General features: G+C 41.6%; 1 protein-coding gene across 1 annotated transcript; it reads right to left on the bottom strand.

Moving 5' to 3' along the window:
- Nucleotides 1–1909: 1909 nt before the first annotated feature.
- On the bottom strand, nt 1910–9107 carry LOC127322093 (protein argonaute MEL1). Its single transcript, XM_051351051.1, has 22 exons — nt 8347–9107; nt 7060–7256; nt 6798–6938; nt 6580–6710; nt 6127–6242; nt 5944–6050; nt 5709–5844; nt 5376–5492; nt 5110–5217; nt 4947–5018; nt 4502–4621; nt 4283–4421; nt 3944–4065; nt 3733–3870; nt 3452–3594; nt 3316–3381; nt 3178–3241; nt 2955–3084; nt 2743–2816; nt 2541–2635; nt 2391–2422; nt 1910–2296 (listed from the first exon to the last, which is right to left on the bottom strand). The coding sequence occupies exons 1-22, from the start codon at nt 9028–9030 to the stop codon at nt 2103–2105; spliced, it is 3126 nt and encodes a 1041-aa protein (XP_051207011.1). The 5' UTR covers nt 9031–9107; the 3' UTR covers nt 1910–2102.
- Between the last annotated feature and the right edge of the window lie 17459 nt (nt 9108–26566).

Genomic DNA, 26566 nt, shown 5'->3' with positions numbered 1-26566 from the left:
GTCGCGCCCCATGTGAGGAGGTTGGCGGAGCCATCAACGTGGTCGTGGAGGTTGTACTCGCGAAAGAGCAGGTAGAAGTAGGTCTTCCAGGCGTGGTAGTTGGCGGAGTCGTGGGAGAGCTTGATGGGGACGTGGTCGGCGATGGGGACGGCGGCATTGGGGGTGGTGGAGTCGGAGAAGGAGTCGCTGAAGGGGTTGCTGGAGGGAGTGGAAGACATCGCGACGGCCAGCAAGAGGGGTCGGCACGGTGGACAGGGAGGAGGGTCAGCGGCGACGGCGCCAAGGAGAGGGGCGGCGGCCGGCTTACGTAGGTTAGGAACGTAGTGAATCTGATACCATGTAGAATGATGCAAATCACAATGCATTGATGTGAGACAAATACATGCACCTATATAGGCCACAACCTCAACTATACATGGAAGGAGGTGGGCTCGTCATAAATACAGCAGATATACGTACAGATATACACATATCTCAACATATATGAATGTAAAAGAATCAATAGTTAAATTTAATAGAATGTTCCATAATATAAGCTGTTTCAGAAAACCAAAGTAGTTCACTATATTAGCTTATATTATGTAACTTGAGGAATAACAAATTAGGGCTACTTAGGAAATCACATGGTTCACACGCCAATTGTACTGAACCAAAGTGTAAAACAACAAGAGTTTCACAGGGAATACATAAACTAAAATAGATATGTGGCACCATGCATCCCGTGGTCGGATGATCATTTACTTCTTCTCAAACCAAGCCCGGTGAGCGTCGGGACCACGATGCTCAAGTCGGCCAACATGATTCGGTACTCCCCGACGAGCAATCTAGTCTCGGCCTCAATGGCTTTTAATTGAGCATTGCTCTCTTCAAGTTCAAAAGTTTTGTTTTCGAGGTCAATGGCCTCCTTCCGACGTCGCTTCTCAACCCTTTTGGCATTTGCCCCCTCTGTCTTGCCACCCTTCAATGTCTCATGCAATGCAAGTAAAGAAGCGCTTATATCATCATCTCGTTGATCATGTCATGCATGAAGGCCTCGCCATATTCAACATAGTGTTCATACGCATAATTTTACATTAAAATCTGTTTTCATATGCAAATGGACAGATATAAGAGATGTTTCAAGCTTACCGGGTTGGATGGCATCAGGCATGTCACTCCGTCGAGACGATTGCGAGGCACATGCATGTTCGCTGTCACGCGTGGCCCGCCCTAAGTTTTGGGCCACAGCCCACAGGAGTGCAGTTGAGGTCGATGACAGGTACTACTAGGCTGCCCGGCAACGTTTTTCTATACAACCACTCTCACAACATAGTTGTCTCGTTAATAAAGATAAAACTAGAAAATAACTCATTATACATTATTTTTTATTGTTATATTTATATCTAATTACTCCCTCCGTTCCTAGATATAAGCCATATAGTTTTTTGAGAAAAATTCCAAAATATAAGGTTTACTGCGTTGCCACACTTGTATGGACAATATTTTTAGATATTTGATTAGGTTTCCTTAGCATATGCAAAGTCCTCTATTAGCTCACGTCAATTGCCTAGGGTTAATCAATTGCCTAGGGTTAATCCCAACCAAACATGGTGTATTTTTTTCAAAATGTGTGTTCCTTAATTTCCGTGCCAGAAACTATATGGCTTATATTTAGGAACAGAGGGAGTATATAGCATTGTTAAGATAAGACAATCTTATCAACCATTGCACATGTCCATATTTTATTCCTTCAAAACAGGAGGGACTAGATTTTCATACGTGTTTACTCATATTCTTGTACGGAATTAGCTTCAACAAATAGATAGCAAAAGCTTAAACGATCGATAGCACTAGTTGACGTAGCTATATCCCGAGAACAATGTAATGGAATCTAATCCACGTCGGCAAGAACAATGCAATGGAATCGATCTAAACCACGTCGGCACAACATATCACATGTTACCAACAACCCACCAGAGTATATCCATGACGCACACCAGAGTATATCCATGACGCATGATCCATCAACACAACAAACACAAGTCGCCAACAAAAGTACCACCTAATTAAGCAGCAGGACAACTAAAATGAGGAGTCCCATGAACTTGCCAACAACGGCCAATTCAGCAGTAGAACATGACGTCCTTGACGTTCTCCTTGATCTGGGGGAGCCTGCGGTACGCCACAGGAGGGCCTGTTGCTCCGGCCGCCGCCCGGCTCCCAGCGCTGACGACCGAGGTGCTGTCAGAGCCCTCCATCGGCTCGTCATAATATCGTGCGCGGAACGCCGCCAGGTGAGCGTAGTAGGCTGGAGGAACTGCTCAAGAAAAGAATCAAGCATTAGTACAACTCAATACATATATCAGTATGCCCTTAGAAAATTTCGAGATGATCTTGGAGAACAAACTCACCAACAGACACAGAGCGAGTGCAGCGAGCGTATCTGAATATACAGGCAAAGATATCATATCAGCGTGGTCTAGCTAGCAAAACCAGTCAAGGTCGGAAAAAGAAAGACTAAAGCAGAGTGATGAATGAATGTCAGAGTGGGGCGCACTTACGTGTAGCATAGGTTGTTCGTGAGCGACTGTAGCCCATCGGCAGTGAACCGATTCTCGTCATACAGAACATGGTAGTGAGCTGGTCTGCTTGTGCCCTGAAATAAACATGCAAAAATGCTCGCGTTAAGTAAATGCACGAAAAAGTGTTTTTGCCACTGGGCAGTTTAAGGCGGTGCCACAAGAGTGTTGAGGACTTGTTTACCTGAATCCCTGCATGGCTACAAAGGTAGAAGTCAAACTCTGTAGGATGGCATATATTTGTGTCCACCACGGTTCCTGCAAGCACCATCAACAGAACGGGGATCATCAAACACAAAAACAACTGGTTACGTTCTTAACTAAACTAGCACATTCGGTGTGCGTGTCTGCATCTGCAAGTGTGCGAGACACTTATAATGTGTTTGATGCACTTACCAGGAAGGATGTTCCCACTTCTGTCAGTCTCCTTCATGTGCACCTCAGGGAAGAGCCTTGTGTGGTGCCTTTTCTGGACAACCACAAATGTCACTTTGGGCAGATAATCCTTCTGCAAAGATTGACAGGCCTTTGGGCAGAAAAAGGAAACACTGTGAATACGCTGAAAGAGGATGGCAACAGATTTGAACAGGCCAAGACCATGATGAATTGAGAGCATCACCTTCCTGATGGCATCCATTTCATACATCAGAACTTCAGCGAACTGCCCTTCACTTACGCCGTCCCTACGTATAGAAAACCAACAGCAGTTCAAAAGGCATGATCAACGCATGATAACATCATATTCTCAAGCACATACCTGTAGAATATAATCCTCTGGGGCTTTATATTGTTGTTCTGCCTATAGAATGCTAGCAGTAACTCCCTGCAAAGAAATGGAGTCAATTTTAAGCCATCATCGCCATCGACTACCTGAAGGAACACAAAAGACTTACCTGATCATTCCACCGGGCATGATGCCCTTCTCTTGATCTGTAGTTGTCCAGAAGAGATCTTGAATAATCTCCTGCCTGGGTGGTTGTGCAGAAACCACAGCTCTGTACTTTGTGATTGCAGGCCAGTCCATAGAGGCAACCACCTGCACACACTCATCACAAATCATACCAACTATATCACCACAATGGCATCCAGATAATAATGTAAGCTAATTTAAATCAGAGATTATGAACCAAATTATCAACTGAACAACTGCTGCGGGTGGATGTAAGAAACTGACAGCTGCAATCGACCCAGAGGAATCCTCCCCCGCTGCAGGATGTGTTACATCAGCACCAAAAATGATTGTAGGTATGTCGCTGACAAACGGCATTTTGCGTGAAAGAGCTTGCTGAAGAGCTGTATTTCTCCCTCCAACCTAAGAAAGAAAGCATAAATAACATTCTCCATAACACCTACAGCACAATAAAGGTGACTGCCAACGAACTGACCTTCACATTGATTTTGAGCGCGACGTTTTCAAAATACTGCTTGTTTGCTTTGTTGACCTTGTCTGGCTTGAGACATTGAGATACTATCCCAAGCTCAGTTTCGCACACCTTCTTAACTTTCCCTGCAGAATTGCACAAATATATGGGTACCACTACCAGGGGAACAATGAAACAGAGAGACAAAAGGGCATGCTAAAGATGTCACACCATAAACTCATTTCAGAAACTAAATGTGCACATACCATAACCTAGTTTCAGAAAATTAACATGTGCATACCATAATTTGTTTCCGAAAACAAATGTGCATACCATAACCTTGAAAAAAACAAATGTGCATACCATATTGGCCAGAAACGTCCGGGAGAATCACAATAAGCAACTGGAGCTCAGGGACCCTCTGGTGTACATCCTTCAAAGCACCTTCTATGTTATTAGCAGATGCTGAGCGGATCTCTGCAACTGGCATTTGATTGAAAACCTGGAAGATTGCCACTACACTGAGTGTACTGCGACCGACGATACGACCGACTTGCATATATAAACATACGCTGAACTTACCATGCCAATGGAATTGCACATTTGGACTAAGTCGCCACAAAACATACGCACCCCTTCAACTGGCATGCGTGAAAAGTTCAAGCAAGTCCAGCTCTGAACGTTTCCTCCATCAACCATTTTCTACATTTCAAACAGAAAGCGTAGATCAGCAAGAGGGACATGTCAAAATCATATTTGTACAGAAACTAGGACTATCAAGGGACTAGATAAATTTCATGGTTAGAAGAAATAGACCACCAAATTGTGTACCCACACCTCCAACCATGTTCCTACCTTTAGACTGACAATCTCTTTAAATATCCACAATTTTTTTATGTTCATACGTTCATTTTATACCAAAAGAATGAAACAAGTTCAAACAGTTCTTACAAGATTGTTATGGTTCTGTAGCATATTAATAACGAACTAGTAAGAGAACTTTTTTTGTTCCAAAGAACTGAATCACCTTGTTGATCATATTCCATTGGCCAACACTTGGTACACAAGATTTCTCCCTTCCAGAATCATGATATTTGAGCTAAAACAACATAAACAGTTAAAATATTGATAAAATATTGATAAAAAGGCAGGGTATAAATATCAAAATGATAATCAAGCAAAGTATTCACCATGGGTGGAGGTAGCAAACGAGCCTGCACATTCACCATTTTATTGGTAACATCAACTCCAAACTCCCGTGCCAGCGTATCAGCTGCGTAGTTGTTGTGGTCAACCATCTATATAATACATCAACAAGGTTAATATTCATAACATTTTATTCCTGGGGATTCAGAGCAAAGAAGATAAGAACCCTGATTCAAAATGATGCAAGCACTCCAAGTAATTTCAATTCGTAAATGTCGGCAGTGGTACCACATATCATCTGGACAAATACCTTAAGTATACTCTCCTCCCTCTGCTTGGGACGTTCACAAGTAGCTTTAAGTATGGCAGTCACTTGTTTCTCGTTAAGCTTCCTGGAGAACCTCTGCCCTTTAATAATTGTGCACACCTAAGAACATATGATATAAATGATTAGCATAGTTTCACATAACGGTTTGTTAGAGATGCAAGATGGACCCCGCCAAAGTCCCACTTCTGGTTCATTTCGTGATTTTTAGGACAAAATTTAACCCCAAACTAGGAAACACGAAATGAACTAGAAGTGGGGTTTTGGTGGGATCCCAATTGACACCTTAGGTTTTGTGCATAATTCAAGAGCAAATACCTCCATGGGCAAATATATAGGACGAGCATCACTGCCGGACTGAAGACAAGGCCATGAGGTGAATTTCAGTCTATACTTGTACCGGTCCCAAAAGTATTGTACAACAGTCATTTGGGTGCCTTCATCCAGAGGAAAGCTAAAAACAACAAGCGAAAATAAATAATTTGCCACTACAGGGGCAAAAGAATATAACATAGAGGATGCAGGAAAATGAGAGAAGATGAGGAGCATGTACTTGAGCTGAACCAGAGGGTCGGAAGTAATCCCGGTTATCTTGTACATACTTTTCTTTCCCTCTTGGTGAGTAGTTTCAACACGAACCCCTCGCAGTGCTCTCCTAAGCTGAAAAGAAAGAAATAATTCAGCTAGTTGCGATAAGCATTGTGTATGATACGTTTTTGGTTGATAAATGTAGTACCTTCAGACGGTCCCTGTCAGAAGGAGGCCGATTTGCATCGACAGTCCTCAGATTCAGACAATCCCGCGCAAATTCCATCACCGGGATAGGCTTATAAAATGACGTCGATGATATGTCTGTAAAACAAAACAAGTTCAGAAAGAGTTCAGAACAATGATAAGCCATGAAAAAGAACAGCTGGAATACACCCCCGTGCATTTTAAATCTACACCATATAAACAAATGTGTTCAGTTGCATCGGGCGCACAAATACAATTTTGCCAAACTCAACTCCTGTGCCGGAATGTTCGTTTAGCTGACACAGCTAAACAAGTAACATAATACAGAGACCATGCAAACAAGAGTAAACAAAACAATTGTAATATCTACCTTGGCATGGCCTCAGTAACAATTTAGTTGTAAAGTAGCCTAAAGTGAGATTTCCTAAGAGAAGGGGTTTGGAGTAATATGCACCTATATTCAGTGACAGGCCCATCTGTGTGGGCCGCAAACTCTGGTAAAACCCTCTCCAACATTCGAGGCCATTACCGATGTCGCCATGGCCAAACGTTGCCGAGAAGAAGGATCGAGAAACAGTGACATAGCTGTACAATTTCGAGATATGGTCAACACATTATCAAAGTTAGCAGTAAAAAAATATAACAGAAGTGAGGTTTACAATGATATCATACTTCTGACAAGGTGACTCCCTCAGCACAACATCGAGCGCTTGTATGGTGTCCTGGGGACAGTCCCTCTGCCTGCCACTGAGGAACTGCTGCAGGTGATACAAGTTTGCCCGCGCGGCAAATCGAACTGTTACCTTGTACTCGCTATTTTTCAGTGCAGGTAAAAAATGACATGGAAGTGCATTAGTTAGCAACAGCGCTTCTGAAACAACCAAGCCTAGATCACACAAAGATGCATGATTTTTATTTGAGAAGACATGCTCACATTTCTCTTCGTTCTTTCCCCAGCTTGACGGAGAAATCCATCACTGTGAATGGCAGCTCACCTGCAGTGTACAGGCTCTTGCTGCCATCATAAGCCACCAATCGACCACCGAGAGAGGACGTACGGTGCTTGTTCATCAGCTCGGTCATTATAACCCTGTTGACCCGTCTTGTCTTAGGCTCAGGACTAATGGTAACCTGAAAGTGAGAATGAAAGTAGGCAGAGTAATTAGCATCCAGGTAAAGAGTAAAGCTCGGAAAAACATGGCACAACCTTATCTTAGATTGCAAATTAGTTTATCTTGATCAAAACATAGAGTCGGAAATAAAGAAGATCAGAACCCCGAACAGCACAAGGCAAACTCGCAGCTATTATGCCTATCAACCACCAAAGGGGCCGAGGCCTTTTGCCTCAAATCAGCAAGAGCAGACATGGCGTTATCTCGTCTTGGCCACCGTTTTTCAGAGAAAGAAATCAGCTGTGGTGACAGCAACCGAGCAATGTGAGCGAGCCACACTCGGGCGTCCTCTACTCCAGAACGGAGCAAGCACACCACATGTGCTGCAGAACACCTTTGCTAGAAATGGCAACTCTCGCAACTACTGCGTGAAAAAAAGTAAAAGACAAAAAGAAAAGAAAAAAATGCATAAGCCTCATTTATTGGAAATCGGAAGCTGCGATGAAATCTACATCCCACTGCTGCAAAGCACAGCACACGCCTAGACCTCGCATGCAGGCCTTGATTGTTTGTTCATATAGACCGGGAAAAGATGTCACGCGGCCTCATGATCGACTCATGGCTGTCCTACAGGAACAAAAGACAGATGGCTAAACAGGACAATACAATGTATCAAGAAAAATTATCGCATTAGATCTGGGAGTCTTTGATCAGAAGAAACAATGGCCATAGTCCGCGATTTACAGCCAAGTGCACGGAAAGACGCGAAGGTTATCTGGGGCCTATCTAAGAAACAACCAGGTAAATACGTGCTCCTGAATCCTGATATAACGACACGCCATTGGCAGAACTCTGTCAGCAACGAAACTCATCTACATCGAAACAAATCTAACCGAAAGATTCGCGATCTTTTCGACCCCAAACTAGGACAAAATCAGGGCTCGCATTTAAGTATGTGCACGAATATTGCAGCAATTATAGCTGCAAAAATGGGAGCACGTACTAGATAGCATCGTGCATCGAAACAAATCAAACAGAAGGAGCAGCTAACATGCCAGTAGTAAGAAAAAACTGGAAGAGAAGGAGAGGTAGGGCAGGGGGTTACTCACATCGTAGTGGCAGATGTCCTTGTCGGCGAAGCCCACGAGGAAGTGGTTCGCCCGCACGATCATCTTCCGCCCCGACGTCCCGAAACCCGGACGCGCGGGTGGCATCACCGACTTGCTAGACACCGGTGCGGCCGCCGGTAACGCAGGCGCCTGCGACTCGGGTTGAGATCCCTCCACCTCCGCGGCAGGCGCGGGTGGAGGAGGAGCAGGGGCCGCCGCCACCGCCGCGGCCGGAGGAGGCGGCCGACGAGCCTGGGGCGCCGCGGCGGCCGCAGGTGGGCGAGGTGGAGGGTCTGTCACGGAAAGCCTTCCCACGTCCCTCGCAAGATCATGAGCAGTCGACGAGGACGGAGAACTCGTAGACGTTGCCGACGGGACCGCCATGGGGGCGGCCGGACGCGGCGCGACAGGGCGGTTGCCTGCCGGAGCGCCGATCCCGCGGCCTCCCGCGTCGACCCGAGCGGGAGGCGGCTGCTGGTACTGCCCGCCGACTCCTCGACCACCGAGGCCGCGACCTCCACCATCGCCTCGACCGTACTGCTGCTGCGCGTAACCTGCTCTTCCGGCCCCGCCACGGCCACCGGGCCCGCGCCCTCCGCCGTCGCCCCGTCCAGCAGGCGCGCGCCCTGCGCCGTCCCCTCGGCCAGCGCGCCCACCACCGGGGCCGCTCCCCCTGGAGGCCATGGGAGAGGGTTTTCTGGAAACGCAAATGGAGGAGAAACGAAAAGATGAAGAAGAGAAAGAGGCGCTGCGTTGTGGGAGAAGTGGGCAACGGTTGATTTTATAGAGGGCGTGCAGCCCAGGGGTCAGGAGGAAAGTTTTGATACGCACGGATCTACAGCAGTGCTCGCTGAAAGGTGGACCAGGATGCGAGGTAAGAAAATGCAGGACCCACATGCCAGTGCAAAGGGCAAATGGCAACTTCCCATCCTGCAATCTCAGCCGTTCGTCCTCGCCACCGTTGTCGCACAAAAGCTCAAGGCAGCGAAGAAACCCTAATCTTCTCTCTTCCCTTCCCTTGAGTCCACGCCGCCTCGGCTTTTCCATCTTGTCTCATGATTCTGTTTCTTTCTCCGATCCATGCGATGTCGCGACTTTTTAAAGAAACTCTAATCTTCTCTCTTTCCTCCACGCCGCCACGCCTTTTCCATCTTGTCTTGCGATCTAGCTTCCTTCTTCTAATCCACGCGCTGCCATGGCTTTCTCAAGAAACCCTAATCGATCTTATCTATTTCCTCCCCTCAACCCCACACCGATGCACCTTCTCCATCCTGTCTCGAGATCTATCTTCCTTCCTCTGATCCACGCGCCGCCGTCGCTTTTTCAAGGAACCCTAATCTTCTATCTTACCTCACTCGACCCATGCCGCCGGGGTTTTCCAACTTGTCTAGAGATCCATCTTTCGTCCCTAGATCCACGTGCCGCCACAGTTTTTTCAAGAAATCTTAATCTTCTCTCTTTCGTACCCTCGACTACACGCCACGGATGCTTTTCCATATCGTCTTGCAATCTATCTACCTTACCTAGATCCATGCGTCAATGCAGCTTTCCATCTCATCCCAATCTATCTTCCCTCCCTGAATCATCCCGCCACCGCGCCTTTTTCATCTCGTCTCGCGGTCTATCTTCCTTCTCCTCCTCCCCGCCCTGCCACAACATTTCCTTTCTTCTCGGGGTATGTCTTCCTTCGCTCCAACTCATATTGCCACACGTTTGCCATCTCTTCTTGCGTTCAATCTTCTTCCCCTCAACCTTACACACATAATGATTTTCCACTGCTAGATTTGGCTCTACCCTTGCTCCATTCGGTCCGATGCACGCTCGAGAACATCCCTCTCACTCGGTTGACCATCAAGTTGTAGTGCATGAAGATCTATATCAAGTGTGGGGATGAAGAATTGTACTACATGGAAATCTATATTGATGCTCATCTCTTACCCAAGTATAGTTACAACAAACCCATAGAATTATGTCACCCCTGCGAGTTCTCCACGTGCAACACGTGTGGACGATGAAGAGGAGCACAATATATTCGATGTTGACAAGGTGAGCCAATAAGAACATAAAGAAGATCAGGATCCCTTAGAAAAACTGACAATCAAGATGACGATGGCAAAAAGGACAGAACAATGACTACCAAATGGGAAGCGACGGTGAGGACAATCAAAGAAAGAACAAGGAGAAAAAGGAAGAACCTTGAAACAATAAACATGGGCAAAATGACAAGGCTACTAATGCTAAGAAACAAATGGTAGACACACATTAACATGTCAATTCAAAAGTGTAACTATTTTCCCTTTATAGCTTGTAAAGTGATAAATTTAGTAAGATTAATTTGGAATTTGAGTAATTTTTGGTCATTCTTGGTTTATATATATCCCGTAATTATGCACTTTTCATTACACCAATTTTTGTGAGATTTATATGTAGGGATTTTCGCATCTTGAGCAAAAATTTCGCTAATTGGCATGATTGATAACTTGCAATTTACTCCTTGGATTAAACTCTTGCTATACATTCCCATTCCTCGACGATTCATAACTTGGTCCATCTGATCATCCATGATTTCAACCAGCCCTTTTTTGCACAAAGGTAATAAGAGAGAGTAATCACTAATCTAAGAGGAGAGTGGATTTTGTACACCCACACATGGGTGTGGGTGTTTCCGTCACCGTTCATTGTGCTTTAAGATTCGGATAAAAAGAGGAGAGAGAAAGGAATCTTCCTATCTACAATGGTGGGCACGAATCTCGAGGAATAAATGAACGGTGATAGAAACACCCACACCCATGCGTGGGTGTACAAAAGTATTTCCGATCTAAGAGTCTCCAATGCTTGAGAAAAAATAAATATTTATAGAGAATTAAGGGTGTTTTTTCTTATAAAAATGAAATCGCTAATCGATTTCTTGGTGTGTGCAAACATATGTTAAGCAGCAGCAATTGCATCACCACACTAAGGGCAAGAGTATGTCCATATTGTGTCATCTTTTATTTTTTTTGTTTCTTGTCCATTTACCCTTAATTATATTCATTAATATAACTTTCTTCTCTTGATGTGGTGTGGTAAATTTGTATAGTCTATCTGGAATGCTCATATGTTTAGCTAACACTTAGATTATGATATATGGACATGGAACACTCCCCACAAATAAAAGTTCAAATTGGCTGGTGATAATTATTTTTAATGTTATATAGGAAACATTGATGATGGTAGCCTTGCATAGGTATACGAAATATTTTTTACCTCATATGCACACGTTAAAGACAAGTAAAGTTTTTTTAAAGGGAACTAAGATTGTTCCTCTTACACGAACAACTAGCTCTTAGTTGTTTTTCTCGTGTATAAAAAACAATGGTGAACCAAACATGATCATATCAATATATTAAGGATGATAACCCAAAAAAAATTGCATATAGAGGAGGTCCTTTCTTTGGACCTGGTACATGTCCTCTCTAGTTAACCAACATTTGTAGACATGTTTCCTTTGTCCATACTTGTTAGCATGCAAATTGTCAATTATGTATTAGTTTATGGTTGATTAATTATTCATCTTATCATTTTTATGTTTGGTACCTTAATTTAGTTAGTTGATATCTAAACTATTCCATATATGCATAGCTCTTTTAAGTTACGAGTTCCTTTTTCTTAAGTTTGCTAAAAGGAAATAGTAGTGTGTGCAAGACCATCATAGATGCATGATCGTGCGAGTGAGCTATTAGAAACTTAATCATGGAAATCACACTAAGAACAAAAACCAAGTGTTCTCAACACAAAAAAAGTAAAGCAATTGTGGGAATCATTCTTTGCAAAAATTTCATGGAACCTCATGTTGCCTTATGTAATTGTTTGATTCCCATGAAAATGAAGATATTTTATTATGTACGTTGTATTGTCCTCAATTCCATTTTTGTAATTATCTTGTGTTGACGTATTGTGGTGGTGTAGTCAATTTGGAATGCTCATATGTGTATTTCCATGACTAAGTTTTTTCGTCGAGCTAAGATTATGCAACTACGATCTAATATTACATGTGTTAGACAAGAAGACCGCAAGCCACTAACGCTTGCTTGGAAAATATGAGTTGTCCAAGCCATGGCATCAAGGATTGGTTAATTATCCACTTATTTTATAATACCCTTAACCCAATGTCAAAATCTATGCTTGATACTACAGCTGGAGGCACATTCATGAGCAAACAAGTAGATGTTGCTAGAAGACTTCTCGATGACATTCAAAGCAACCATGCCCAATGTCATGTTGAAAGATCCTCTTCAAGAAAGGTGAACTCGGTCACCGAAAGGAGAGATGAAGAGCTTACTGGTATATGAGCTTTTAAATATTCTAAAGGGTAAGGAAGATACCCAAGTTGTTGCTTTGTTGTATTTTTCTTTCTTCTCCTATTTAGTTGTACATATGATTGGACTTTTTGATCTGCTTTTTTAATATAATAAAATGCTGTGGGGCTCTTTGCCTCACAGTCCTGGGTTTCTAAAAAAAAGTTGGGGAAATAGATTTCATAGCTCGAAATCCTTATAACCCTGCATGGAAGAGTCAAAATTTTTGCTCGAAATTTCAAATGCAATATATTAATCCTGCAGGAGTTCCAAATAATTAATTGCTACAATAATAGTAGTGGAGCAAGCAATGGTAATTTTTCAATTAAAAGTACCTTCAAGAACTAAATCAATGCTCGAACTGAACAAAATCATACCCTTACAGAACTCATGGAGAATCATAGCACTATGTTAGGGAATTTGTCTAACCAAATTTTTACTCTTAAAAATAATGTTCAAGCTCTACAGAAAAAGACAAAGACTGTTGAGGTACAATTGGGAAGCCCGAACCAAATCTCGTTGAAGACCTCAAGATCATGAGAGTCAAGTAGGATGGATTGCCTGAAGAGCTGGACTATAGCAATGCTCCATCGCTGGATGTTTCCGTGGAAGGTCTCGTGAAGATGATAACTGTCAAGAATCCCGGTATTGAAGAAGGTAATGGTACTACGTACTGGCAATTTGTTCATGAAGTAGAATGCAAAGTACGTGAGTTAGAACAAAAATATAAGAAGCTAGCTGAAAAACTCCCAGCTAAGCTTGATGATATATTTGAGACCACTATTAAAATTCATATTGGAGTGAATGAGTGAAAGTGCATGGAGCCCCCATGTGTGGTTTTGGTAATTAATGATAATCCCTATGGACTAATGTTTGCATTGAGTTATATTTGTAGGAGTTGTCCATAGGCAATTCTTGAACCATTTGTTGGCTTCAAGGTTGCAATAATAAGAAATTGATGAAGGATGTCAAGTGTCAAGTATGTCTTGAAGATGAAGATGAAGTGAGCCCTCAAGTTACTTCAAGACATCAATATGATGAAGAATGAAGAATGAAGTGCAAGTTCAAGATGAGCCATCTCGAAGAGATCCTTTACTTGAGTCTTGCCATCCATATGGTGATCATGGATATGTGAAGATGCGCCGAAGAAGAAGCTCTCCCATGGTGGATTATGGGGGAGCAATCCACATGGTGGTCATGGCTATGTGAAGATGCGCCGAAGAAGAAGCTCTCCCATGGTGGATTATGGGGGAGCAATCCACAAGACTTCGTCAAGCAAGCACAAGCAAGAAAGGCGTTCCATCTTGTTGAGGTCAAGATCGTCGTAATCAAGCTCAAGTGGAATGCGCAAGTATAAGGTTTGCTCTTGATAGGGTTTGTTTCTCACCGGTCTCATAGTGTAGTTGGAGACCGGTTTATAGTTTAGTTGCCGTACTATCAAGAGGGCTCTCGAGTGAGTAACTCGATCGTATCGTTCGGAGAGAGCTCAAACCTTTGCATCCTTGCATCATCTTTCTTGGTTGTTATTTGGACCTTATCCATGTGATGTTTTAGAGCTTGTGCTTATTCTCATGACAAGCTCTAGTTCATCGAAAACGGATTTTGCATAGATCACTTGTTGCGTTTTCGAGTTTGGTTCATCATCTTTCTTGGTTTTATTTGTATCTTATCCATGTGATGTTTTAGAGCTTTTGCTTATTCTCATGACAAGCTCTAGTTCATTGAGAATGGTTTTTGCATGGGCAACTTGTTGCATTTTCGAGATTGGAGGTTTTACCGGTATGTCTTTTTTAGATAGGTCAAACCTTTCATCATTTGTTTCTATCCTACCTTATTGTACTATGATGGTTTCCTGCATGATCTTGTAGAGCTTGTTCCTAGCTTCAAAACAAGCCCAAGATCATCAAAATCGGAGTCCGGATGCTAAAGTTATGCCCGTTTTAGTTTTGGTGTTTCTGCAGTTTTGCTAGGCCGGATTTTTCAGAAATATCCGGGGCGGATTATCCGGGCCGGATATTTCGGAAATATCCGGCCCCCCCGAAATCGGCTAAGGACCAGAAGAAAAGCAGCTCTGGACAGGGGGCAGATTTTTGGCCGGATTTTTACCTGGTTTTGTCCCTGAGGCCGGATAATCCGGCCCCCGGATAATCCGGCCCTTACTTAGGCCGGATTATCCGGCCCTGTTTTTTGCCCAACGGCTCGATTTTCTTGGGGGGTATAAATACCCCCCTTCTTCCTCCTTGGGCTGGTGCTTCTCTCACACTCTCTCTCCTCCATTGTTGAACTAGAGAAGCTTGCTCCATCTCTCAATCCCTCCATGATTCTTGCCCCCATTTGAGGGAAAAGAGAGAGGAGATCTAGATCTACATTTCTACCAATCAAATCCATCTCTTTGTGAGTGGAACTCTCTAGATCTTGATCTTGGTGTTCTTTGTGAATTCCTTTGTTCTTCCTCTCTTATTCCCCCAATAGCTTTTGTAGCTTTGTTGGAATTTGAGAGAGAAGGACTTGAGCATCTTTGTGGTGTTCTTGCCATTGCATTTGGTGCATCGGTTTGAGTTTTCCATGGTGATTCGTGGTGGTGAAAGCAAGAAGGTTGTTACTCTTGGGTTCTTGGAACCCTAGACGGATTCTAGGCCTTTGTGGCGGTTTGTTGGGAGCCTCCAATTAAGTTGTGGATGTGTGCCCCAATCTTTGTGTAAGGCCCGGTTTCCGCCTCGAAGGAAATCCCTTAGTGGAACCGTGACCTAGGCCTTTGTGGCGAGGGTCACAGGAGATTTAGGTGAGGCGCCTTCGTGACGTTCGGTGTGTGGTGTGAGTACCGCATCTTGGGGTGAGGCCTTTGTGGCGTTGGTGTGCATCGAGCAACCACACCTCAAGGTGAGCCTCTTGTGGCGTTCGGGAGCACTAAGCCACCGCACCTCTCCAACGGAGATTAGCACTCGCAAGAGTGTGAACTTCGGGATAAATCTTCGTCTCCCGCGTGCCTCGGTTATCTCTATACCCGAGCTCTTTACTTATGCACTTTACCTTGTGATAGCCATCGTGCTTGAAGTTATATATATCTTGCTATCACATACTTGCTTGTATTGCTTAGCATAAGTTGTTGGTGCACTTAGGTGAACCTTTGCTTAGAATAAGTTGTTGGTGCACATAGGTGAACCATAGTATATAGGCTTTGGGCTTGACAAAGTAAACGCTAGTTTTATTCCGCATTTGTTTAAGCCCATCTCGTAAAAGTTTTAAACCGCCTATTCACCCCCCCCTCTAGGCGACATCTGTATCCTTTCAATTGGTATCAGAGCAAGGTCTCTCATTCTTAGGCTTCACCGCCTTGAGAGTAAAGATGTCGGTTAGGGGATTAGCGCACAATAACTTGTTTATATTTGATGGCACAAATTATGATCTATGGAAAATTTATGTGCTTAAAATCTTACGGGGAATGTCCCCGGACATGGAGCGATATCTTGGCATGGGTTTTTCTTCTCCTAAGGATCCTCAAAATTTATCTCTTGAGGAGGAGAAAAACTCTTGCCTCGATGCTCTTGCTTCTCATGTGTTTTCCATTGTTGTGAGCAATGTAGTTACTTCGTCAATCATGCCTTTTGGGAGCTCTCATGAATTATGGACAAAGCTTCAAGATAAATATGATGTGTCCAATATTATTGAGGATGATTGTATTGCTTCCACTTCCGGCCGTGATGAGTTCTCATCTTCATCCACTTCACCAAAGTGTGTCAAGACACAAGGTAATGATATGGTGAGTGTTGATGAAAATTGCAATGTTGATATTGAGCTTTCTATTGATGATTCTTCATCTATATCTCATTGCAATGGTTCATTTTTGGACTTAAACACATCTAGCACTAGAAATGATTTACATGCTTGTATTGATAGTCCTTGCATATCATGTGTAAGTTGCTTGAATAAATCTAATGATGATATGCTTGCTTTGTCTTGTGGCCATGATAAAAATGCTTCTATTTCCTTTAGTTGTTGTGTGGCTAACAATGTAGAGGAAACCAAAGATTCTATTGGTCAAGACAAGATCTTGAAAGGAGCCTCAAGTAACTCCTCATCTTTATCTCACGGTTCTCATATATGCCTTATGGCCAAGGGTTCCACGGTACCTCCTACCATGGAACCTAATATTTCTCGTGGGGATAAGGATGAGTATGAATATGAAGAAGATGATTGGGTTGTCTCTCTACGCGATAAGGGTAAGAGTGTATTCAAGGTTCTTTGCAAAGATAAAATTGCTAGCTCTCACTTCTTTGAAATCTTGACTACCGCTATTGAGAGCCAAAAACTTATTTGGATGCATGAGAACACCATTGATAAAATGGGTGCTCTTGAACGAGAGTATGCCAATGATGTGGCATCTCTAAAGGATGAACTTGAAGAAGAACAAACCACCAAGGAAGCTCTTGAGGAAACCTTTGCTCTAGAATTGTCTAGAGAAAAGGAAAACCATGATAGAGCTCTTGAGGTGGCAAATGAACTAAAGCTAAAAAATGATAAGCTTGTGTTTGTTAATGCTAAACTCCTTGAGGATTTTGAGCAACTCAAAAAGGGCTCAAGGGTTATTGAGAGTGCGCTCACCAAACTCACCGAGTTGCATGAACAACTTAAAGCTTCTTATCTAAAAGAGCATGACAACTTGCCTTCTCCCATTACCATTAATAATGATGCTTGTGCTACTAACTCTACTTCTTGTGAAGCATCTATCTTGAAGGAGAATGTTGAGCTAAGGGCTCAACTTGAATTGCTAACTAGCAATTATGGGAAATTGGAAGAAAATCATGGAAAGCTTTATAGCTCCCATGAGGATCTTCTAGCCTCCCATGATAGGCTAAAGTTAGCTCATGAGGCTATAATATCTAAGGCAACATCTTGTGAGCCTCATGTGGGTACTAGCACTACTACTCAAAATGTTATATTGCCATGTGCTAGTCCTAGTAATTCATCCACTCATAATATTGCTAAATCTTGTGATGAATTATCTTCCTTGCCTTGTTGCTCTAACAATGAATGCTCTACTTCCTCTAGTACTTGTGTTGTTACTAACCATGTAGAGGAAATCAAAGAGCTCAAGGCCCAAGTCTTTTCTTTGAAGAACGACTTGGTAAAGGGTCATGAAGGGAAATGCAAACTTGACAAGATGTTGAGTGTGCAACAATCCCCCAATGATAAGAGTGGACTTGGATTCAACTCCAACAACAAGAACAAGTCCAAGAACAACAATAAGAAGAAGGGCCAAGTACAAGTCAAAGACCCGGCCAAGATTGTTTGCTTCAAGTGCAAAATTGAAGGGCATCATGTTAGATCTTGCCCTTTGAAGAAGAAGCAAAAAGGGAAGCGGCCTCAAGCTCAAACTCATATTCAACCTCAAGTTGAAGAAATGCCACTTCCCAAGAAGAATCAAGCCAATGCTCCCAATGTGGAGAAATCTAGTGAGAAGAAGGAGAAGAAAAGAACTTGCTACATATGCCGTGAGAAGGGCCACATCTCCTCCTTTTGCACTATTGGTACCTCATCCAACTCTATCACCATTGATGATGTTTATTCTCTTCGTAAGGATGAGGGTGGCAATGTGTTTGCCAAATTTGTTGGTGCTCAAAGTGGTGTCAAGAAAAGAACCATTTGGGTTGCCAAGCCTATTGTGACTAACCTCTTAGGACCCAACTTAGTTGGGGACCAACAATCCAAAACTTGATCAATAGGTGCTTGTTGGAGGGCATTGGAGACTTGGCTACATCATGAAGAATTAAGGGATCTTCATCATTTATATTATATCAAGCCAATTCTTTTGATTATCTTGCTACTATCATATATCCAATGTTCCTCCTTGCGGTAACATGTTCTCAGCTCATTTATCTTTCTATTCTTAATAGGTGATCCCATTTCTCTTGACATGCAGCCTATCCACCTCAGCAACCCACTTATAACTGTTTTATTTTTATTTTTTCAAAGAACTATATACACAGATTAATGCGATCCATCATCATGTGGCATGTTCCTTCCCCTTCCCCTTCTCTCCACCTTCAGATCTTCCATATTCTGCTGCCCTTCCATCACCACGGTGCCCCACCATGCTTCATTTCCGTACAGGTAACAGTCTACTTATTCTCCCAGTCCACACATCTTACCCCTCGTCTCATTCGAGAATAATCACTGCCTCTCCACCTCCCCTATCACGATCTCTCTGCAAGATGCATTCTCCTCTTGGTATGCCAGCTCTCAGTATCTTTGTTTGCACCATAGGCACTGGCGTTGGAGCTGAGCCAAACCTCTCTCTCTATCTCTTTTTCCTCTCTCTCTCTCTCTCTCTCTCTCTCTCTCTCTCTCTCTCTCTCTCTAAGCGCAGCAATCAGTTTTTATTTATTCTGGTCGAGTGTTTCATCCCGCTGATCTGGTTTAGATGGGCAGCGGTTTTCTGATGGATTTTCCATCTCATCCATGTACACTAACACAGCATTCCCGCTCTCATTTTACAGGTTGATGGTGTGCATCATCTGGTGATCGGTTGACTGCGAACTGCTTGATATAATGCCCACACCCTGTTATGGGCTATGAAATGGTAATAAAATATTGGGTTCTTTGATATTGCAAACTTTACATGTCCCCTTATTATATTCTATACCACGTATCATCATGTTTCATCACATACAAAAGCACGTGGATGGTTTATTAATTATTTTATTCATGCAAGTCAGTGTATTATACTTCTTGAACTCGACAGTTTTGATAATACAAATCTGAATTTCTTATTCATTTACCCATCAGATGAACTACTTAAAGGATTTGCTTGACTTTTTAAAACACTGCCAGGTAAAGGGAGCACACAGCACAGCTTACGTGCAGGTAATTCAATATTCGGCTGATAGTATAGAAGAGATCTTATTTTTCAGCGTTGGTGGCTCCATAACTCACATATGATTCTGAACACTTTGGGTGCTCATGTGTATCACTGAAATTATGAGCAAACGAATATTCGCGTCTGAATTATTTGTTGTTCACGTCAGCCAACCAAAGGTATATCGTCTTCCATTCTAGGTATATAATATTTACACTCATATTATTGATGCGTATGTTTTTTTTACTTCTACAAAGGGACACTTAATTAAGGTTCTTCCCTTACTCATACTTATCCAGTTTTCATTTCTTACATTTTGGATACTGACCTTTTACTGGACTTAAGGGTTGGTTGATAATTGGTTAGCCTGCGGTGGAACATTTATGTTTCTTTGGAAAGCTATCACCTTTTATATAAAAAAATCACATACGTGTTGCATGAACTTATATATTTATTTTTGGTTGAGGGAAAAGTAGCATCAGTTTAAGCAAGTCAATCAAGAATTGAAGGAGATGGTACGAAATACATAAGTACTTATGAAAGTTGGTCATACTACTTTGAGAAAAATCTATTTGTTTTCTTACATCCAAGCAATGAGGATAAAGGGTCATGGTACATGTAGGTTTGGCTTCCTATCATTTGTGTTTGCCCCCTGGTCTTCTAACATTTGTGAAGGGAGAAGAAAAAAAATCTAAGATATGTTGCTGTTATTATCAATCTAGCCCTTCCCTCATTATATTTACCCAATGTTTTTGTGATAGATGCAAGATTTCACAACTATTTGTAAGCATAAAAAGAATATATTCTATGTTAGCATTTTTCTGATAAGATTTCACTTTGTACGTGTCCACTATGCAGAAATGGTGATGCTTATATGATGAGAATATACTCTATGTTAGCATTTTTTATTTTGTTGACTGTATTCGATTACTTAATTTTAATGTCCCTTCAACGAGGAAATGTATGATTAACTCACCATGGAAGCTTATTATTGTTTTACGTGCTTTCCATATACCACGCATTTGTGAACTGATATTTTTCCATTGTGTCACTATGTACAATGGATAGTAGACATTATTAAGTTCGATGAGTTGATCACAAGTTTTTAACCATTTCATTAAAATAATTTAACATAACCTATCCTTCATAAATAAAATCCTTCTAATGTCCCGTAACAACGTGCGGGGTATCATCTAGTATTGAAAGTTACTCACCCCTTTGCATGTGTTAGTTTTGTTCCTAACATGTGTTTGTATATGTTGTGCTTCCTAATAGTTTTGCTTGAGAAATCAAGTCTATGCATGATTGGGTTGCACACCATGTATTTGTGTTTGTGTTGGAGTCTCTTTGCATCTTGTTGTATCTTATATGGCTCTTATGAGCGATTAATGGACTATCCCATTTTGGGGAAGTGATATTCCTTTGGGAATTTCATGATCCTAACAATGTGTGTACATGAGGAATATCACTTAGAATTGATATTGCAAGATTATCTAGTCTCTATGTGGTATGTCATATTCATGAGAAATTCAAATTCTAATGTCCATTAATATCTCTAGTTGAATCTTATTTGCCTCTTGTGAAAATAAATTCCTTATCACATTATGGGGGAGTAATAAGATTTGTGCATATTACAAGCCTAGAAAATGTGAACATTTGAGGTTGTGTCACATAGAATTGATACCGTAATTTATCTCTCTCCTATGTGGCATGTTTGCTCAAACAAGTTCCAATTTGCTTAAATGGCTTCATTGCTAATATCTTTGTGGATCTTATTTGTGAAAGTTTTTCTTGGCATGGTTTTTCACAACGTGTCCCTCAATACATTTTTTGGAAAACCATGTGCTTCAAGTCATACTATTAATTGCTTTGCATGTTGGTATGAATACTATTAATTGCTTCGCATGTTGGTATGAATACTATTAATTGCCTTGCATGTTGGTATGACTAAATGAAGCTATCAAGAAACTATCTTTGCATGATGGTTAACTCTTATCTTTTACCATATGCTTTGTTCGTTGTAAATATGATCTTATGTATACTTACAAACTACCATCGGGAAATATTTCCTAATACCTCTTGTCCTAGGACAATTGGTAATCAATTATGAGGTAGATATTTATTGATCATATCTACATTTGCTCTTGTATTTATATTGCCTTATTTATTGCCATGAATTTGTTGTGCTTTGACTCCCATGTGTCTTCCTTGCATCTTATGGATCTAATTTGTCTAGTCAAACTTTCTTAGCATTTTTAGTAGATATAGGTAGCGTGATGATCCTAGTTTTGTGCATTTTGTATCCATATTCTAAATCCTAGATAATGCACTAATCTTGGGGGAGCTCTCCTATATTTGTTATAATGCTTAAACTTCTCTTGATCATTATCAAAAATTTGGTTTTGGGAGACATAAATTTTCTTTTTGGTACTTTGTGCCATCATAAAAATTGTTGAGGGTTTGGTTTATTTGTTGGAACCTTGCTCTCTTGGGAGTTGGTTATCTCATTCCTTTGTGCTTAGGCTTAATTAGCTTCTTATAATGAGATAAGTCTTTGGAGTCAATCTTGTGTTGATTTGATTCTTTGATATAATTTGGGCAACCATTGTCTCTTGATTTATTTGGTGTTTTGTCCAAATTGTATCTTCCTTTGGTCCTTGAAAGTATTGTGCATGCATATTTAATATATGTATATCTTATGGCATGTGTCACTTTCATTGATCCAATATATAGGGTAAACTCCATCAAATCCTAATTTGATTAAGATGTGCATGAAATTCAATTTCATATCTATATACACATAGTTTTGTGGAGTTTGTCCTATATGTTGTAGTGTGTCTAACTACTTCGGACCCAATTAGTTTGGGGACCATTTTGTACTTACCTTTGTGTTAGGTACAATGGATATGCATTGGATGCTTGTCTCACTCTTGGAAAGAAGTGGTGACTCAATGGTAACTTGAGGCAAGCTAGGATGGTCAACGAACACATATCTACTACATCCTCACCAATGCTATCTTAGTAACAAGTATCTTCTCATGCATACTTTTCTTGTATCCAACCTTATGGTTGCATCTTGGCATGAATCTCTTGATTTGCAAATATTGTGCTTTTTGCAAAAGTCTTAATGAAACCTCTTTATTGTGAATGTGAGTAATTTGAGATGAGTGCATTTGTTGGGAAGTATATTAAATCATGCTCATGATTCATCCATCCCAACTATGCCTATATATCTAGCAATTTTATTGCATATCAATTCCTCAAGGCTCTCACATGTGCAATATAGATGAAAGTGCAAATTTAGTTACTTCCTTTGGTATCCTCATTTGTGATACTTGTTGCCTTTATCTAATGCATCCCAACTATCTTCTATCCCTTGTTGATATTTGTGATGTATTTTAGTTGTTTGTGGTTGAAGTTCATGAATGTACAATAAGATAAAATTGAGCCTTTGGCCATGCTATTAAGCAACAATTCTTATTGGTATATTGGATGACTTCGCCTTGGATATCATGCTATATGTCTTGTGTGTCTATTTTGTGTGTGCATGTTTCTCTGTGGATAAATATCTTAGTGATTTTGTCCACTTAGAGAAACTTATACACATAAGAGATGATACATCTCCATTTGATATCTTATTTATTTATTGCGTGTTGATTGGTCATGCTAAGCAATATAATTCATTGAAGACTATGATGATGCTTTTTGCTCATCCTTGTAATAGTCTTATAATATGTTTATCATGCCTTTCACATATCCTCTTGGTTGAGCTTTTTTATTATGGTGCCTCTTACTTGTTGCTCAACTATTTGTTTGCTGCAAGTGTTAAGCTTATTTTTCTATCTATGATCTATTGCAAATGTTTGTGTTTTAAATGGTAATGAGGGAGTGAGGATTCCATGTTATGCATATTATATTCAAATACAACATTTTAATTTATGCATGTACCTTGGGGAGCTTCCTCATTTGATTTAGAACACTATCTTGTGGTGATCATTAGAGTTTGATTCACTTGGTATCTTTTGTTTTTGAATGATATTATGGGAGTGATGATTCCATGTTTGTGCACTTTATACTCCAATGCAAATTGTCTAGTTTTGTGCACAAACCTTGGGAGCTTTCTCATATTATTTAGAGCAATCTTCTTGATCTTATCATAATATCTATCTTTCTTTTGGTATCTTCATTGTGGTTCATTTGGTTGCTTGCTTCATTTGTTAAAGCTTTTTGACTTTGTTATCTTTTTGCAATCTTTGATCCTATCTATAGTGTGATTCCTTCCAAATATTCGTCATTGGATATGTGCATTTGATTCCACTCAAATTATGAGAAATGCACACGCCATGGAGGAACTCTCACTATATTGGCCTTCTAAATTTTTCACCCATTTCGGCAATTGGTGCCAATGGGGGAGAAGTTTGGAGGGTTTAAGGGAATTTGGTTATGTCTTTGCTTTGTGCTTAAGCATGTGCCTTTATTGCATTGCATCTTGTTGCTTTGCATAGTTGAATATTTAGAGGAAACTCCACTAGGCTTTGAATGCCAATATATGCAATGAAAGTCAAGATCATTCACACATGCATATATCATGGGGGAGTTTGCTCTATATATTCAACTTATTTGTTACTTAAATTCCTTATATAAACCCTCTCAAAGAGATTGTCATCAATTACCAAAATGGGGGAGATTGAAAGTGCATGGAGCCCCCATGTGTGGTTTTGGTAATGAATGACAATCCCTATGGACTAATGTTTGCATTGAGTTATATTTGTAGGAGTTGTCCATAGGCAATTCTTGAACCATTTGTTGGCTTCAAGGTTGCAATAATAAGAAATTGATGAAGGATATCAAGTGTCAAGTATGTCTTGAAGATGAAGATGAAGTGAGCCCTCAAGTTACTTCAAGACATCAATATGATGAAGAATGAAGAATGAAGTGCAAGTTCAAGATGAGCCATCTCGAAGAGATCCTTTACTTGAGTCTTGCCATCCATATGGTGATCATGGATATGTGAAGATGCGCCGAAGAAGAAGCTCTCCCATGGTGGATTATGGGGGAGCAATCCACATGGTGGTCATGGCTATGTGAAGATGCGCCAAAGAAGAAGCTCTCCCATGGTGGATTATGGGGGAGCAATCCACAAGACTTCGTCAAGCAAGCACAAGCAAGAAAGGCGTTCCATCTTGTTGAGGTCAAGATCGTCGTAATCAAGCTCAAGTGGAATGCGCAAGTATAAGGTTTTCTCTTGATAGGGTTTGTTTCTCACCGGTCTCATAGTGTAGTTGGAGACCGGTTTATAGTTTAGTTGCCGTACTATCAAGAGGGCTCTCGAGTGAGTAACTCGATCGTATCGTTCGGAGAGAGCTCAAACCTTTGCATCCTTGCATCATCTTTCTTGGTTGTTATTTGGACCTTATCCATGTGATGTTTTAGAGCTTGTGCTTATTCTCATGACAAGCTCTAGTTCATCGAAAACGGATTTCGCATAGATCACTTGTTGCGTTTTCGAGTTTGGTTCATCATCTTTCTTGGTTTTATTTGGATCTTATCCATGTGATGTTTTAGAGCTTGTGCTTATTCTCATGACAAACTCTAGTTCATTGAGAATGGTTTTTGCATGGGCAACTTGTTGCATTTTCGAGATTGGAGGTTTTACCGGTATGTCTTTTTTAGATAGGTCAAACCTTTCATCATTTGTTTCTATCCTACCTTGTTGTACTATGATGGTTTCCTGCATGATCTTGTAGAGCTTGTTCCTAGCTTCAAAACAAGCCCACGATCATCAAAATCGGAGTCCGGATGCTAAAGTTATGCCCGTTTTAGTTTTGGTGTTTCTGCAGTTTTGCCAGGCCGGATTTTTCAGAAATATCCGGGGCGGATTATCCGGGCCGGATATTTCGGAAATATCCGCCCCCCCCCCCCCCGAAATTGGCTAAGGACCAGAAGAAAAGCAGCTCTGGACAGGGGGCGGATTTTTGGCCGGATTTTTACCTGGTTTTGTCCCTGAGGCCGGATAATCCGGCCCTTACTTAGGCCGGATTACCCGGCCCTGTTTTTTGCCCAACGGCTCGATTTTCTTGGGGGGGTATAAATACCCCCCCTTCTTCCTCCTTGGGCTGGTGCTTCTCTCACACTCTCTCTCCTCCATTGTTGAACTAGAGAAGCTTGCTCCATCTCTCAATCCCTCCATGATTCTTGCCCCCATTTGAGGGAAAAGAGAGAGGAGATCTAGATCTACATTTCTACCAATCAAATCCATCTCTTTGTGAGTGGAACTCTCTAGATCTTGATCTTGGTGTTCTTTGTGAATTCCTTTGTTCTTCCTCTCTTATTCCCCCAATAGCTTTTGTAGCTTTGTTGGAATTTGAGAGAGAAGGACTTGAGCATCTTTGTGGTGTTCTTGCCATTGCATTTGGTGCATCGGTTTGAGTTCTCCACGGTGATTCGTGGTGGTGAAAGCAAGAAGGTTGTTACTCTTGGGTTCTTGGAACCCTAGACGGATTCTAGGCCTTTGTGGCGGTTTGTTGGGAGCCTCCAATTAAGTTGTGGATGTGTGCCCCAATCTTTGTGTAAGGCCCGGTTTCCGCCTCGAAGGAAATCCCTTAGTGGAACCGTGACCTAGGCCTTTGTGGCGAGGGTCACCGGAGATTTAGGTGAGGCGCCTTCGTGACGTTCGGTGTGTGATGTGAGTACCGCATCTTGGGGTGAGGCCTTTGTGGCGTTGGTGTGCATCGAGCAACCACACCTCAAGGTGAGCCTCTTGTGGCGTTCGGGGGCACTAAGCCACCGCACCTCTCCAACAGAGATTAGCACTCGCAAGAGTGTGAACTTCGGGATAAATCTTCGTCTCCCGCGTGCCTCGGTTATCTCTATACCCGAGCTCTTTACTTATGCACTTTACCTTGTGATAGCCATCGTGCTTGAAGTTATATATATCTTGCTATCACATACTTGCTTGTATTGCTTAGCATAAGTTGTTGGTGCACTTAGGTGAACCTTTGCTTAGAATAAGTTGTTGGTGCACATA

This window comes from Lolium perenne, chromosome 2 (genome assembly GCF_019359855.2).
Source record: "Lolium perenne isolate Kyuss_39 chromosome 2, Kyuss_2.0, whole genome shotgun sequence".
In the NCBI taxonomy this organism is placed as follows: Eukaryota; Viridiplantae; Streptophyta; class Magnoliopsida; order Poales; family Poaceae; genus Lolium; species Lolium perenne.
This window is presented reverse-complemented; position numbering and strand designations above follow the sequence as displayed.

Bases quoted from the DNA above. Each gene is read 5' to 3' on its own strand.
- LOC127322093 (XM_051351051.1), bottom strand. From the start codon at position 9,030: ATGGCCTCCAGGGGGAGCGGCCCCGGTGGTGGGCGCGCTGGCCGAGGG. The intron at 6,939-7,059 runs GTGAGCATGTCT...ACTGAAAAATAG, and splicing joins GGGAAAGAACGAAGAGAAAT to CGAGTACAAGGTAACAGTTC. The intron at 6,711-6,797 runs GTATGATATCAT...GAAATTGTACAG, and splicing joins AGGGAGTCACCTTGTCAGAA to CTATGTCACTGTTTCTCGAT.